Source organism: Peromyscus californicus, unplaced genomic scaffold (genome assembly GCF_007827085.1).
Source record: "Peromyscus californicus insignis strain IS unplaced genomic scaffold, ASM782708v3 Scaffold_8__1_contigs__length_139910024, whole genome shotgun sequence".
NCBI lineage: Eukaryota > Metazoa > Chordata > Mammalia > Rodentia > Cricetidae > Peromyscus > Peromyscus californicus.
In genome coordinates this window covers 52,672,217-52,689,128 of record NW_026294606.1, presented here as the reverse complement: position 1 = coordinate 52,689,128, position 16,912 = coordinate 52,672,217, and the positions used below count along the sequence as shown (strand labels likewise).

Sequence of the window (16,912 nt, the reverse complement as noted above, 5' to 3'; positions counted from 1 at the left end):
CATTAAAGCTTAGCTTATAGCTCCATATCCATCTGGGGTACATAGTGGGGCTTGGACAGCCTTTTGTAGTCTACATGCTTCTCTTGGGCTGGTTCCAGTCACTGTGGCTTTCTTTAGCAAATATTCCATATTTCTAGCATCTCCAGCACTCTGGGGTCTTCATTGCAGCAAGAGGTTCACATTCCCAGCATCCTATATTACCTCTCAGATAAACACTGCCTGTGCTCTGAGGCCTTCCTTTGAAATCTTAGTGGAATCCTCCATGACCACATTGCTCTTACATCCTATGAGCCTGCAAAACTAGCATCATATGGACAATGCTGAGTTCATCTGCCCAGATCTAGACCCTTTGGGTCATAGAGCATTGGCCTCAGTTTCTGGGTAACTGGACTTCAGAAAAATGTTTCTTCAGGTGGCCCTATTCCTTGTAGCTTCACAGTGATCTCAGGGGACAGTCAAAATGGGTTTACAGTTTTATACGTGAGTCCATGATGGGTAGAGTTAGCCAATTACTGAAATCCCCTGAAGGCATCTTTCACTATCCCAGTGCAAATTGCAAGATCTCTTTCCATTTTGTTTATGGTTTTGTTTTTGTTTGAGAGGGTCTCACCAGGCAGTGGTGGCACACACCTTTAATCCCAGCACTCAGGAGGCAAAGGCAAGTAAATCTCTGAGTTCAAGGTCAATTTGGTTAACAAAGCAAGGATAGCCAGGACTATACCTGTCTGGGAAAACAGAGAGAGAGAGGGAAGGGGAGGGGAGAAGAGAGGAGTAAAGAGGAGAGGAGGGGAGAGGAAGGGAGAGGAGGGGAGGGGAGAGGAGAGGAGGGGAGAGGCAGGGTCTCATGCTGACCAGCAGGGTGGCTTCACTATGTGGCCAAGAATTTTGAGAACCTGTTTCAAAAACATACAAGTGCTGGAATTTTAGACATGTATCACCATAACCAGTTTTCTTTTCTAAGAAGTAAATTTTTAGTTGGCCTACAAAGTAATGGTTTTATTGTGCCATCTTCATACATATATATCACTATAATTTATTCTTATTAAATCCCTTTCTTGCCCTCCTGTGCTCCTCCTATCCCCTCATTGGTCTTCTTCCTCTCCCAGATAGTCCCTCCCGCTTTCATTTTATGAATATTCTGTTGTTTACCCCATCATTTAAACTCTCCTCCTTTTAAAGCTCTCTCCCCAATCATAGTCCCTATTCTACTTCTTTGCCCTTCAAAAATGTGTAAATATGTGTAGATGAATTTAAATGTAGATTCCACAAATGATAGAAAGTATGGTACTTTTGTCTTTCTGAGTTTGGCTTATTTTGCTTAACATAAATGTCTGTGGATACAAATCTCCTTAACAACCATACCCTTCTATGCCACAGACATTAACTTGCTGCTCTTCTAGCCAAACTGCCTGCTTCTCAAATCTTCTCCTCTGCTTTTGGCTCCCAATTCTCACTGTAAATATGTCTAAAAAGCCTCCAGTCATGACTAGAGCATAACCTGAACACTAAGCTGTCTTAAATTTTCCCTGATAAATTAATTACTTCACTACCTTTAAACTTAGCACCTTAGAAAGTCTCAGGATGTGGGCAAAATACAGACAAATTCTTAGCTAGAATGTAACATGAGTAGCCTCTAATGTGATACCTAATGTAGTATTTGAAATTTCTTTAAACACCAGAGGCCTCCAGAGCAGTGCTTCCTGTCTGCATTTCTACTGCATTCTGGTCATCATCATTCACACCCGAATAACATAACGTTCTAGGCTTTTCCTAGACTACTTCTCCAAACACTTAAAAATTTCTCCTGCAAAACAATATCAAAGATTTAAGAACCCTGTTGTTACTGGGTATGGTGGCTCAAACTATAATTCCAGACTTTGGAAGCTGAAACAGGGTGATCACCAGGAGATTTAGGCAAGCCTAGGCTATACATAGTTCCAGGCCAACCTGAACTACAAAATGACCCCCCCAAAAAAAAAAAAAAAAAAAACCTGCCAATGTTGTCAGATAGTCACTGCATGATTATGCTTCCTCTACTTACTAGTGTTACATCTCCATCACCAAATATCTGACAGACATAACTTTAACATGGAAGGATTTGTTTTGGCTCATGGTCTTAGAGGCTCTGTCCATGTTTTCTTGGGCTCCTGAGCTTGTGCAAAACCACGTAGAAGGAGAGAGTCAGGGTTAGATACAGCCTCAAGGATATGCCTTCAATGACCCACCTCCTCCAGCAGGTCACCTTCCTACCTTTCACCACTTTCTAATACTTCAGTAATACCATTGTTATAAATCTATCATACATTAGGCCACAGACCAATCTTAGATGGCAACCTCAGATGGCATTTTTCAGGCACTGTCCACATTTCACTAGAAAAAAGGTCTCTCTTGGCCTAGATATCATCAGATAAACTAGACTGTTTGGCCAGAGAGCCCCAGGGATTTATTTATCTCCCCAACTCTGGGTTTATCAGCATACCCACCAGGCCCAAATTGTTTGTTGATTGTTTTTGAAACTGGTTTCCCTATGTAGCTTTGGCTGGCCTACCACTCACTCCTAACTGAAACTCAGAAATCTTCTTGTCTTACTCTGCCACCTGAGTGCTAGGATTAAGGTGTGTGCCGCCACACCTGGCTCCAAACCATCTTTTTTATGTAAGTTCTGGGAATCAAACTCAAGTCCTCATGTGTGGTGAAATTTTATTTGTGCTGAAATGTGGTGATACTGTGTCCCCCAATATATTGTGCATCTTAATAAACTTAACTGGGGTCAGAGAACAGAACAGCCACTAGATAGACATATAGGCCAGAAAATGGTGGCATACACATACACCTTTAATCCTAGCATTCTGGAGGCAGAGATCCATTCATCCATTCGGATCTCTGTGAGTTAAAAGCCACACTGCAAACAACCAGGCATGGTGACACACGCCTTTAATCCCAGAAAGTGATGGCAGGAAACAGAAAGGTATATAACACAAGAAAACCAGGAACTAGAGTCCTGTTAAGCTTTTAGGCTTTTGAGCAGCAGTTCAGCTGAGATCCATTCGGATGAGGACACAGAGGCTTCCAGTTTGAGGAAACGAGATCAACTGAGGAATTGGCGAAGTGAGGTTAGCTGTGGCTGGTTCTGTTTCTCTGATCTTTCAGCATTCACCCCAATACCTGGCTCTGGGTCTGTTTTTATTAATAAGACCTTTTAAGATTCATGTTACACTCATGCTTTGACTTCAACATCTAAGCAATCTCCCCAACCCTCAAATACTGTGTTTTCAAGATTATTCTCATCTAACCTAATCACACACGTTATGTGGTTTTCCCCCTCTTCCTAAAGGATTCCAAATATTCAAAGAATATGAAGTGAAGTCTTAAGGCAATAGAAGAATCAACCAGCCTGGTGGCTTGGGTCTGTAGCCACAACTATTCAGGAACTTGAGACAGGAGGATCCCAAGTTCAATGCATGTCTGGGCTATAGAGTGGGTTGAAGGCAGGTCTGGGTAACTTAGTGAGAACCTATCTCCAAGTTTATAAAAGTGAAAAGAGAGGGCTGGGTATATAGTCCAGGGATACATTCCTCACCTAACACACATGAGGTCTCAGGCATGATCTTCAACAATGGGTATATGAACCCCTCTCCAGATCCTCTGACTTTACTGTAACACTCATTGAATATTTCTCAAACTGGGTGTGTTAATTAGCTTTCCATTGCTGTGATCAAATACCTGTAAACAAAGGAGGAATTATTAATTTTAGTTGATCATTTCAGAAATTTCAGTTCATGGTCACTAAGCTGTATTGACTTTGAGCCTGTGGGGACAGGAAGATGATCATCATGATAGAGAGGGCATGATTGAGCAAAACTGATCACCTTACTGAAACCAGGAAGGGCATGGGCAGAAGCAAGATATAATCTTCAAGAATGTGTTCCCAGTGACCTAGTTCCTCCAACTAGGCTCTAGTCTAAAAATTTTCATTATTTCTTAACAATTCCTTCAGTTGCCAGTGCACTAAGGGATTAATCCACTGATAATACCATAATGCTTATGATATCATGACCCCAGGCTCAAGCTCTAACTCCTGCTGTGTTGCTGCATTGGGGACCAAGCCTTCAACACATGAGCTTTGAAGCTTATTTCCTATCCAAACCATGAGCAATAAGGAAAAAGAATTTCCATATATATTTCTTTAAGATTTTAAAAACTCAGTCTATTGGTTGGATTATTCTACCACTTTGTTTCTTTTCTCATCACCCATAATACATAAAATACATAAAACTGATTACAAAACTACTACAATGTAATAGTTGAAGAAAACCTCTGAAATCATGCCAAAGGTTCAACATGTACCATGCAATCTTATGTAATTATAAAAAAAGCAATTATTTTCTAAATTCCTATATTGTTCATCTCTACTTATCTTTTGAACCTTGTACTCACATTCTTGGTACTGTTCGTTAGACCAGAATGAGATTCTTATACAAAAGCAGATATATAAATCTAAATCAAGCAATCCATAGCAAAGGCCAATTCAAAAAGAGTGCAGGACTTTCTAAATTAGTCCTCTAGAAAGTTCAATTAAAATAGAGGGCATCTACCAATTGGGACTAAGGTTGAAAGGATCTGAAAAGCTGAAGAATCCCCAGAAAGGAAACTATTACCATGAAGTACTGAAAAACTCAAAGGCTAGTAATCCAGTTAGAAGTTATGGACTATTGCTGAGTTTCTCTGAAATATTAGAGTCTAGAACTATCTTCCTTCCAACTTTCAAAGATAACACACAGCTAAAGACCTGTGCATGAGCTACTAAGTTTTATTTCCCTTCTAGCTCTACAACCCTTGTCCTTTTTTCAAGCATTGTTTTGATAAAATAAAATAAAAACAAACATGTACATTAAAATATTTCAAACTAGGCATGGTTGGCGCATGCCTGAAATCATAGCACGTAGGAAGCCCAGGCACAAAGGTAAGTTCAAGATCAGCTACATCACATCTCACACACTTTCCTCAGCGATGGAGAAATACTACTAGTCCAAAACCGGCATGAGGCTACATCATATCTCAAACACTGTCCTTGTCATAGAGGAAAGACCATTAGTACAAGGCTAATCTGGATTACTTATATCTTTTCAGTTTAGCCTGTGGTGGGTAGCAAGACCTTGTCTTCAAAATCTCCAGTCACAGGTCTTTTGTTAGGTCACTTGAGAAAATGCTCCTACTTTTTTTTTTTAAGATTTTAAATTGTTACGTGAATAAGTGTTTGCCTGCATTTATATATCTGTATCACATGTGTGCCTGGTTGTTAGTGGCAGCCAGAAAGTGTCAGATCCCCAGAACTGGAGTTACAAATGCTTGTGATCTGCCATGTGGATACTGGGAACTGAATCCAGGTCCTCTACAAGAACAGCCAGTTCTTCATGGCTAAGCCATTTCTCTAGTGTGCCTCCCTCCTCATCTTGATGGGAAAAGCTACAGGGTCATTTAGTTTACAGAGGCTTCTGATGGAAAAATAATCTGCTGTAAACCATTTCAAACAGTTGTATCTGGAATAACACCTACAGGAGCCATGCTGCAGCAGTAATAATTGAGCAGTACACAGCTGTCATTGTTGTGTAGCTTCATGATGTCCATCCAGTATTCAGAGTGGCTGGCTGCTTGGCTGGTTGGTTGGTAGTCTTTTGCTTAAAGAATTCTATGCACCAGAGAGGGGGTATCTGTTAGTTAGGCAATCAACCCTCACTTCCCATTTCAGATAATTTAAAGGAAAAAATAACATAAAGGGAATATTTACAATAAAAACTTATTATTACCATTATCAATGACTTACTAGTATTTAACAGTGTTTTCACAAGGCTTCATTCCTGTCCTAGACCCACAGGGAAAGGTGCCTAATGTGTTTCAAGATTATTGATAATATTGTGATTGCATGGTAGTAAATAATGAAAAGTGTCATCTACATTTGAAAGACTTGCTTAATTCAGTAACTCATTATTTCCTAAACAACCAATGCATATTACAAAATCATTCATAGGAAATGTGTATTTAGGTTTACAACTAAAACCACTGAATTCTGAAATATTAGTATGAAGTTTTCTTTTAAATTTCAAATTCCTGAGCCATGTGTAGTGGTGAATGTCTTTAATCCCAGCACTAGGAAGGCGAATTGTATGAGTTCAAGGCCAGCCTGGTCTACAGAGTTCCAGGACAGCCTGAGCTACAGTGAGCTACTGCCTCAAAAAAAGAAAAGAAAACGTTCCAGATTTCAAAATGGGAAATCACTATTACAAAACAGAAAGAAAAGCCAGCACATGTGCTTGTTTATCAAAAACTAACCAGAGCTGGGGAAATGGCTCAGTTGGTAGGTAAAGTGCTTGCCATGCAAGGATAAGGATCTCAGTTTGAACCCCAGAATCCACATAAAAACTGGGCCTGGGGGGAAGGCTGGGGGGTGGGAGGAAGGAGGACAGGGGAATCTGTGGTTGATATCTAAAATGAATAGAAAATCTCTTAATAAAAAAAATAAAAAAATAGAAGTTTGAGACAATTAAAAATGAAAAACAAACTGGGCCTGGAAGTGTACCTGTGATCCCATTGCTGGGTAGGCTAAGAATGGCAGAACTCTGGACCTTGCTAGCTAGCCAGTCTAACCAATAATCCAGCTCCAGGCTCAGTGAGAGACACTATCTCAAAAAATAAGGTACAGAGCCTTATTTTTTTTGAGGAAGACCTGTCATCAACTGACCTCCACATATAAATGCACACACACACCTGTATATATATGTGTGTGTATATTTGTTTGTGTGCATATATATATGCACACAAATGATTGTGATCACCTGGAAGCTACTGAAAATACTTGTTTGCCTACTAATTTGTCACATAAAACGTTCTTCATACATTTTACCTAATACAACACACACAGCTCTGTGTCCAGAGTGTCTAGAGACCAACAAGTTTGAGAACTGGTGCACTGCACTGCTTAGCTGACAAATTCAGAATATTGAATTCCACAGGCATTGGACTGGGAAGAGGGTTGGGTAAAGTGTGAAAGCATAAAGAACTGATGATGAGCTCAAATTCCTAGCACCCATGTATAAAGTCAGGCTTATCAATGGGTATCTATGATCCCAAACTGGGGAGCAGAGGCATGAGGATTTGTTGGCTATTCAATCTCAGCTAAATCAATACGCTCTAAAATAAATGAGATACCCTCTATCAAAAAATAAGATGGAGGGGCGAGATGGCTTAATGGGTAAAGGCACCTGCCCCCAAGCCTGAAGACCTGAACATGTTATTCAGAACCCACGTGGTGGAAGGAGAGATATGACTCTCTTATCTGTCCTCCACCAGAGCACTGTGGTACGCCCACGCCCATTCACACGCAAAATAAATAAACCTGTAATTTTTAAAATGTTAACTAAAAAAAGTGAGAGGAAGACATCATGTACCTGAACACACACATGCATATAATGCATACACTACACATACACATCACAAAAAAATAAACGATTTGATGTAATAGATGAACTTTCGACCAATTCCATCACATCTCATTTACACAAACCTCATATAACCTGTAGTGAAAGACTTCTAACATATAACCTTGCTTCACTAAATTTATTAAGAATGGATTGTCACATGATGGTTTGATGACTATCAAATTAATCCAGTCCCAACGTTGGTTCCCCAACCTGCCCCAACTTCATTTAACTTTGCTGAACAATTTATTCCACATTGCAAAGCACCTTGGTAATTAGCGCTGCTGCAAATGTACAGAATTTTCTTACTGGAATAACATGTTGGGGAAGCAGGGTTAAATCTTCTAAACCAATACATTAACAATGATTTCTTGCTTTTTCTTAACTTTCATCAAGTTCATCCAACTGGAGTTTCATTCCGCCCTATAGGACTGATCGGGCAGTGGTCTCTGGGAAGAAAAGCGGAGGCGTTCCTGTGAAAAAACTGCACTAGCTAGAGCTCCCGTCTCAAGGCGTCTGACGTCATCACGCACGCACACCCATGTCAGGTCAGGGGCCCGCCCCTGGCCTTGCCGCCAGCTGATTGGCGAGCCCGGGCATGGTCGAAGGTGCCATTGGCTGGTGGCCGATTGGGTTGCACCATCTTCAAGGCACCTTCCCAGTAGAGAAGCTTCCCTTCCACGAGGCAGCTAGGCGTGCCGACCGTCCCAGCTGTGCACCGGGAGTCGCCAACACCCTCGTTCGCGGCCCAGTTCCGCAGCCGTTTCTTGAAACCTCCAGAGAGTTTTCCTGAGCCACGCGCCACGGAGGTGGCACCACCGCGCGCCTGCCTGGCGCGGTCGTGACGTCAGGCTTACGCTAGTGGCGATTGGCTGAGGAAATGTGGTGCGGACGGGCACTGGCGCGAGTGATTGGACATGCCGTTAGGGGGCGGTGTCTGAAGGCGGGGCTTGCTGCGAAGAGCGTTGAAATACGGCGCACCTCAGCACTTCAAAGCGCTTCTAGCAGGAGTCTCTGGTAAGAGTGACTTTGTTGAGGGGATGGCGCGGGGGACCAGGAGGTGCTGGGTGGCAGGATGAGGCTGAGGTAACACGGTTTCCCAGCTTGGCTCGCCATGGTGGGCATTTGACGTTCAGTCCGCCTGGGACTGTTGCTCCCCTTGGGCTGGGTACTGGTTCTGGGGCGGGTTGGGTGATGGGCTGCATCCCAGCGGCAGAGCTTCGGATCCAACGGGCTGTCTGTCGGTGGAGACGCCCTGAGAAGCGATCCAGTAGTCCGAGAAATGCTGCGGTTCATAGACCTTGGGGAGTTGAGTTATAAAAAAGGAACTGACTTGACTTAAGAAAATCTAGTCTTTGCTCCATTATGGAGCACCTCACTTGTCTTCTTCGAATAATGAATAAATAGGTCGATGGCTGCTTGCTTCTGGTTTTAGAGAGGATTTGCAGGTGTTGTGGTTGTTAAATGTCCAGGTGAGTTTTATAAAGAAATGGAGACGCCTCTCCTATATGTTCCTGGATCTTTTTCTTGAGTTAGGTGATGTGTATTTTCCACACCTTATCTTTAAATGGGTAAGAAAATGAAGTTGATTCTTAATATCCTGGTATTATGAGTTAAAGACGTTTTTTCAAAAAGTTCAGTAATTCCACAAGAATGAAATCAACCTTAGAATTTTAAATTAGTCTATGAATGTTGAAAATATTCCCTGTCAGTTGAAGAACATTTTCATTTCTTACAATACTTGTCCTTTCCTGTAATCATTAAGCTCATTGCTGGTTGTTGTTGTTGTTGTTGCTGTTGCTGCTGCTGTTGTTATTGCTGTTGTTTTGGTTTTTTTTTTTTTTTTTTTTTTGGTATTCAGTATTTTAGCCTTATTGTCATCAGTGGTATTCCCCTGTCCCCAATTAGTTCATTCTGTACTCTTTTTTAGTTTTAGAAAGTTTTATTAGCCGTTCAGAGGTATGTTTTAACTCCAGTAATCTATATATTTGAAAGTAGATCACATAGAATCTTCAAAATAAATTGTGGGAAAACTTATTTTAAAAAAAAGAGAAGATATGTAAGGAACTCTTACAAAGATTAGAAAAGTTAGAAATTGCTGGATACAGATGTGCAAAAGATGTTACAATACAGAAAGTGGTCTAAATTTACACTTAAGTTGAGAAAATTAGGTGTCTGCACTAAGGTCAGGATATATGAAGTATAACCTAATAATAGATTGTAAGAAAAAAAATCATTTTGTGACATGAAATTTAGATTTTAGTGTCCATAAATAAAAGACTGACTGGAACACAGCTGCACCTAGTTCCACATTGTCTAGTTTAGGCATTGTCTAATTCTTGCACTTATAAAAGCAGAATTGACAGTATACTAATTCACTGTTCAGAAAAAAAAATTACAGGAACTGCTCTAAAGCATCCACTTGAATATAGTGAATAAAGTTTTTGCCTCTTCATCAAAAATATTATCTATATATTGCCCTTAGGAGAATTGACAGAATTGTTGCATAAATCTTTTCTAACTAGGAGCCCAGGTTAAAAATTGGGTAAAATCTTATGGGACAATGTTTAAATGTTTGTGAATTGAACTTTGAAACCTAGATTTCAATTAACATTGATGTGTGGCATTCTTTAGCAATCATGCTGAGGATGCAAATGGCAAAAAAACTTGGAATGATTTGGGGGAACATGTAATAAAGAATTGAGAGACTGTTGTGGAAAAATAAGATGAAAAATTAGGTTGGAGCCAGATCACGAATAGAAAAATATATAAAGAAAAATACACAAAAGGAGGAGTTGATTTTCCAATGCTACAAGAGGTGTCAGCTCAGTAATTTGAATAGAACATTGTGTTTGGCACTTTAGAGCAACTGTTATAAAAGGCTAGGTATGATTGTCATAGGAGAAATGATGGTCAAAGTAGGGTTGAGTATTTGGCCAGTGGCATCCTTGGGAAACCCACGGCGGGTCGAGTGGTGAGGCTGCAGATGGGAACAGTAAGCATAATTAATTATAAGCTTAATGGCTGAATTAGCTCCTCAGCTCAAATATAGATATGCTTCTCTACATGTATATGCCATTTAGAAAACTATAATATGATGACCTTTTTCAATATTAGTGTTCTAGGTCAAATCAGACATTCTGTCACAATGCCAGAAATAAATACCAGCCATCTCGATGAACAACAAGTTCAACTTCTAGCAGAGATGTGTATTCTTATTGATGAAAATGACAATAAAATTGGGGCTGACACCAAGAAAAACTGTCACCTGAATGAAAACATTGACAAAGGTACTGTTTTAAAATATTTTTTACAAAGTGATTTGTGTAGACATTTCCAGTTAGCTGACAAAAATATTGGGATAAAAGGAATGCTTTTTTCTTTTGGGGGTGAGGAGAGTCTTACTGTGTAGCTTTGGCTGGCTACTCTGCAGAAATCTGCCTCCCAGGTGCTGAGAGATGCATTTCTTAATGATATTTTACATTTCATTCCAGTTAAATAGTGTAGTAATGAAATTTACCTTGCTGCCTCTCCTGTAGTATTTCTTACCACTTTTTGTATTTTACTAAGATGTTTCAGAATTATTCTGGGCACTTAAAAAAGGAATAGACCATTAACATAGTACTCAAGCCTGTCATTCTGAAGGCTATAGAGATAAGTAGGTATTGAAGGGAAACATGAACCCTCACACGCATGCACGCACGCACACACCCTAAAGCAAGGGACTAAGTAGCCTGGGTTAACTATTCCTGAAAGAGCATTTGGCCTGCATCAAAACCGCCAACACTGCCAAGTGAAAAGGGGTTTTACTTGGTGACTAGTCTTGCTGGTTTGCTGGAACTATTCTCCATAACAGCCATACAGAAATTCCTGTTAGAAGACTGGAAAATAGCAAAACTGTCAACAGGTTGCTAGTCATAATCTCAACTGCAAGAGGGGAAATTGGACAAATAACTGGCATTTTCTGACCAATCATACTTATTTTGCTTTTAGGATTATTACATCGAGCTTTTAGTGTCTTCTTATTTAATAGTGAAAATAAGCTCCTGTTACAGCAGAGATCAGATGCTAAAATTACCTTTCCAGGTTAGTATACTTAACGCACAAGGTAGATTCTACTGGGAACTATATTAATCTGATTGAACTTCTTGGAGCCAAGGTCCAAAAGGAATAGCTTGGTAAATGGCTTCATTTATATTTTACATTAAGTAAGCATATCCAATGAATATATCCTTACTATCTAAATTATCTGTATGTTTTTATCTTCTTGGTTTAAGAAAGCATTAAGATTATCCATAACTATCTTTCAGAAAATAATACTGGGAGCCCATTGTAACTGACTTAAAACTCTGTTTATCTGATTACTTATAAAACTTTTCCTTGATCTTGCAGACCTGATTTGAAGAACAGTTCATCTTTGTTCATATTAATATTTTCCAGGTTGTTTCACCAATAGTTGCTGTAGTCATCCATTAAGTAATCCAGGTGAGCTTGAAGAAAACAACGCCATTGGTGTAAAACGAGCTGCACAGAGGCGCTTAAAAGCTGAATTGGGAATTCCTTTAGAAGAGGTAATCAGTCTTCTTAGACAGCCTACAATCGAAACCTAAATCAGTATGTTAAGATATTGACTAATAACCAAAAAGCAATTTTCAGCAATGCTTTGAGTGGAGCCCAGAGTTTTGTACATTCCTGACACGTACTTTTCCACTAACTTACAGTTCCAGACCAAGAATTTTGTTTTGAGACAGTTTCACTCTGTAGTCCAAGCTGGGCTTAAATTCTTGATCCTCCTACCTCAGTCTCCCATTTGCTGTGATTACAGTAGTACATAGTCTGTGCTTTATAACTTTCTGATTTACAGAATTAGCCCTTCAATAAGGAATATTGTGTACATTTTTATTATTTTGTTTTTTGAAACAGTGTCTTGCTGTACAGCTCCTACTGGTCTCCAACAAATAATATGCTTGTTTTTGTCTCTTAAGTCCTGGGTTTATTGGCATGCATTCCAAACCCAGCCAAATTTTTTGCTTCTCTTTCTTAAAAAATAACTTTTTATTTTATGGTTTGCCTACATTGATGTGCACCACATATATGTCTGGTGCCCAAGGAGACCAGAAAGAGAGTGTTAGATCCCCAGGAACTCGAGTAGCAAATAGCTGAACCACCATGTGGCTGTTGGAACAGAACCTGGGTCTTCTGGAAGAATAGGTGGTTCTCTTAACTGCTGAGTCATCTCTCCAGCCTCTTTAAAAAAAAAAAAAATGTGATACCTATTTTTGTTTCATGTCTGTGCTTTTCCTACATGTATGTCTTGTGTGCCATGTGCATGCAGTGCAGGAGGAGGCTGAAAGAGGGAGTGGAGTACCTTGGAACTAGAGTTAAGGCTGGTTGTTAGCTGCCATGTTGGTGCTAGGACTCAAATTTGAGTCCTGGGGAAGATCAAGCCAGTACTCTTACTGCTGAGCTATCTCTCCAGCCTCCTTTCTGAGATATGATGGATCTCATTTAGCTGAAGATGCCCTTGATGATCCGCCTGCCTTCATTTTCCTGGTGCTGAGAGTACAAGTATGCACCATCATGCCTAGTTTATGTGGTACTGAGGATGGAACCCAGTTCTTCACCCATGCTTAGCAGGCCCTCACTGAGCTAAATCCCAGTACTCGGAGGCAGAGGTAGATGGTTCTCTGAGTTTCAGGCCAGACTTATCTACATAGTGAGTTCCAAGCTAGCCAGGGCTACTTGGAAAGACCTTGCCTCAAAAATGAGTATTTTTTAAGGGAACAATTCCAAGGAAGGAATAGGTTATTTCCATTCACTCAGAATTGTGGTTCATGTTCTTAAGGATGTCCACAAGGCAGCATTCATCTCTGATTTGATCAATTAAAAAAGCCATCATATAGACTGGTATATCAATATTGAGCAAAACTAGGACCATGATTTTAAGAAACCAAAATTTAGGGCTAGCTAACCTGGAGCTCACTGTGTAGACCAGGCTAGCCTTAACTTATAGAGATCTGCCTGTGTCAGTTTTCAGCCAGCATGCTGGTACTAAAGATGTACACCACTATGCCTTACTGTCTTCTTTGAAGAGTATGACAAAGTGTCTCACATCTAGTTGAAATAGTAAATGTTTTTCTGTAATAGCAACTTTAAAATATGAATGCATTCTATTTTGAATAACCTATATTGAGTAACGTTCTAGTTTGAGTAACTTTTTTAATATTTTGAAAAAAATTAACTTATGTTTGGTCTCGGGAATAAAAAATTTAGACACTCAGTGATAATTTTTCCATATATCATCAATAGGAGAATAATACTTTAAAAATTCTGATTGTAGCCAGGCGTGGTGGCACATGCCTTTAATCCCAGCACTCAGGAGGCAGAGGCAGGCTGATCTCTATGAGTTTGAGGCCAGCCTGGTCTACAGAGTAAGTTCCAGGATAGGTTTCAAAGCTACGTAGAGAAATCCTGTCTAGAAAAACAAACAAATAAAAAACCTCTGATTGTAAAACTACTCTGCTGCCATTCAAGATATTGTTAAAGGGCTAGAGGGATGGCTCAGCAGTTAAGAGCACTGACTGCTCTTCCAGAGAACTCATGTTTAATACTCAACACCAATATGGCAGCTTATATCCTTCTATCTCCAGTTCTGGGAGAGCAGTTGCCCTCTTCTGGTCTCCCAGGGCACTGGGCACACAAGTGGTTCACAGGCATATGTGCAGGTAAAACACTCATACACAAAATGTATATTTAAAAACAAGATATTCTTGAAATGTGTTGATTTTAGGTTATTTTTTGTCGTTAGTCAGTTTTTCTTTAATTTTTTGAAACAGTGTCTCACTGCACATCCCTGATGAGCTTGGCATTTGCTATGTAGATGAGACTGGCCTCAAACTCAGAGAACCATCTCCCTCTGCCTGCTGAGTACTGAGATTAAAGATAGGTACACTGTGTCTGACTTGGTTGATGGTATTAATTGAGTTTTCTTTTTATGTTGTAGGTTGATCCAAATGAAATGCATTATCTAACACGAATTTACTACAAGGCCCAATCTGATGGTATCTGGGGTGAACATGAAATTGATTATATTTTGTTTCTGAGGAAGAATGTAACCTTGAATCCAGATCCCAATGAGATTAAAAGCTATCTCTATGTATCAAAGGAAGAACTCAAAGAAATTATGAAGAAAGCAGCCAGTGGTGAAATTAAGTTAACTCCATGGTTTAAAATTATTGTAGACACTTTTCTCTTTAAATGGTGGGATAACTTAAACCATTTGAGTCAGTTTGTTGACCATAAGAAAATACATAGAATGTGAATGTGTAAATGAATTGAAAATTTTTTCTACCTAGTAAGAATGTTTTTTTGTTTTCTTTTGTTTTGAACTGAGCTCCCTTTTATGATACATGGGTATTTTACAACCAGAATTTGTTTGAGAAAAAAGCCCACTGACTTACAGTTTTGTATTATCTATCCCATGTGTATGCACTGATGTTTGTAAAGGACATTTATGAGAGGTTATTGCAAAATTATGCCATAAATAAAAGTTAATTAGCCTGTCCAAATATATGACTGACACGATTGAAGAAATAAGTAGAACTCTTCATTTTTTACATTTTGACAAACATTTTCAGAACACTTTGCTATTTGCCAAGTGTTTTTTTATACCATTAAATTATATCATTGTAGACGAATTTCTAAGTGGTCTTATTAAATAAAGACAGAAAAATGAGCAAAAGAGACTACTTAGCTGCTTCAAAACAGCACTTATATATTAACTGGTCAAGGCCAGGGATACAGCTCAGTGGTACCATGATTGCTTTGCAGGCATGAGGTCATGGGTTATTGAGTCCCTAATCCTTAAAATAATTATAACATTAATAACAGGCAGAGCAGGTTCAAGGGAGAATAAATGGTATCCAGTCATCCCTCATAATTTCAGGACCCCCTTCATAATCAAATCTCTGGATGCTCAAGTCTTATACAAGATGACATTGTATTTGACTTACACACATCTTTCACTCTTCACCTCATCTCTGGGTTGGTTGTAGCACTGAATACAATGTAAATGCTAACAAATGATTGTTTTACTATGCTTTGTGTTAAGTAAAAGTCTACATGTCTGCATATTCAGTACAGATCAAATATTAACATATGATTGGTTTGAAACCTTGGGTGGTTGGCCCACAGATTGGAAAGGCCAGTTCTGTATGCTAATTTTTGTCACTTTTGGTTGATTTTGTGCTTTAACCATTCTGAAATTATTTTACTACTTAAAGTTAACTATTACTTTTAGTGGTAATGGTAACTGCTTAACTTTTAAATAGTTACTTACCATTTAGCAAAATCTGCTCATAATTATAGTGGAAGAGATGTTAGTCATAAGATGGGAGTAAGTTCTTTATGAGTTGACAAAACTCTTACCACTACCAGCACTGGGCCTGGTTAATTTTGTTGTAGGTGTCTGACCTATGTTGGATGTTTAATAGCATCTCTGCACCCTGTACACTCAATATCATTTAGCATTCCTTTGCTAAGACAACACCCCCCCAAAAAAATGGGGGTGGGGTGGGTTTTGAGGCAGGGTTACTCTGTGTAGCCCTGGCTGTTCTATAGCTCACTCTATAGACCAGAATAGCCTCGGAAATCAGGATCTTCCTGCCTCTGTCTCCAAAGTACATGAACCACCATGCCCAGCAACAACCAAAATTTTAATGGATAGTACCAAGTGCCGCATAGGAACAGAGACACCTCTAATAGAAAACCACTCACTGTTCTGTAGTAAGGACTTACTTTAGAGGTAGAAGCAGGAGGGAGTAGCAGTGAGGAAGTCAATGATCAATAGACTGATGTTATAGAATAGGCATATATTGAGATTGTGTCTTGATTGATGTACTTTTTAAAACTTGCCACAGGTGTGTCAAATTTTTGCTCTTAGACTTAAATGCTGTATAATGAATAATTTTTTCTTATAAAAATTTTATAAAGTTTAATTTCTTAATAATTCAGAACAGTTGATTTATCTTTGAAGATACAGCTATGTAGCAAGTATTTATTGAAAATTTAAAAAATAAATTATTTTAATATTGTCTGGTTTGTTAATATCTGGATATAATAGGTTGTCTGCATATTGTATTTTAAACATGATAAATGCTATATACCTTAAACTTATTTAAAATATTTCTAGTTTTATTTTCTATGAATTGGGGACTAACTGCCTATAATTAGTTTCTCAGTAGCTTTATAGCTAATGGCTGTCATGCTGAAGAGTGCAACCTGGCACTCTGTAAAGTCAAGTAAGTGTTAGATATTACTGTGTTGCTAGAATGTTGCTTAGGATATGATGTGTATAAATATCTCGACCCAATAAACTCCTTGGCACCAACATCTTTTAAAATAAGGAATTGTGTCCCTCTCCTAAAATATAGCTACCT

General features: G+C 39.1%; 1 protein-coding gene across 3 annotated transcripts; it reads left to right on the top strand.

Moving 5' to 3' along the window:
* Positions 1-8,244: 8,244 nt before the first annotated feature.
* Positions 8,245-16,567, top strand: LOC128104357 (isopentenyl-diphosphate Delta-isomerase 1). 3 transcript variants are annotated; one of them, XM_052729240.1, is made up of 5 exons: positions 8,245-8,492; positions 10,593-10,765; positions 11,469-11,561; positions 11,916-12,046; positions 14,479-16,567. In XM_052729240.1, exons 1-5 carry the CDS (start codon positions 8,356-8,358, stop codon positions 14,794-14,796), a joined length of 852 nt encoding a protein of 283 aa, XP_052585200.1. In that variant the 5' UTR covers positions 8,245-8,355; the 3' UTR covers positions 14,797-16,567. The 3 variants fall into 3 exon arrangements, with proteins under 3 accessions (XP_052585200.1, XP_052585201.1, XP_052585202.1); XM_052729241.1 differs by lacking the exon at positions 8,245-8,492 and adding an exon at positions 8,536-8,561; XM_052729242.1 differs by lacking the exon at positions 8,245-8,492 and adding an exon at positions 8,584-8,947.
* The last annotated feature ends 345 nt before the right edge of the window (positions 16,568-16,912 follow it).

Excerpts from the sequence above, each read along its gene's own strand:
- LOC128104357 (XM_052729240.1), top strand. The coding sequence starts at position 8,356 with ATGTGGTGCGGACGGGCACTGGCGCGAGTGATTGGACATGCCGTTAGG. Across the intron at positions 11,562-11,915 it reads TGCTAAAATTACCTTTCCAG|GTTGTTTCACCAATAGTTGC; the intron begins GTTAGTATACTT and ends AATATTTTCCAG. Across the intron at positions 12,047-14,478 it reads TGGGAATTCCTTTAGAAGAG|GTTGATCCAAATGAAATGCA; the intron begins GTAATCAGTCTT and ends TTTATGTTGTAG.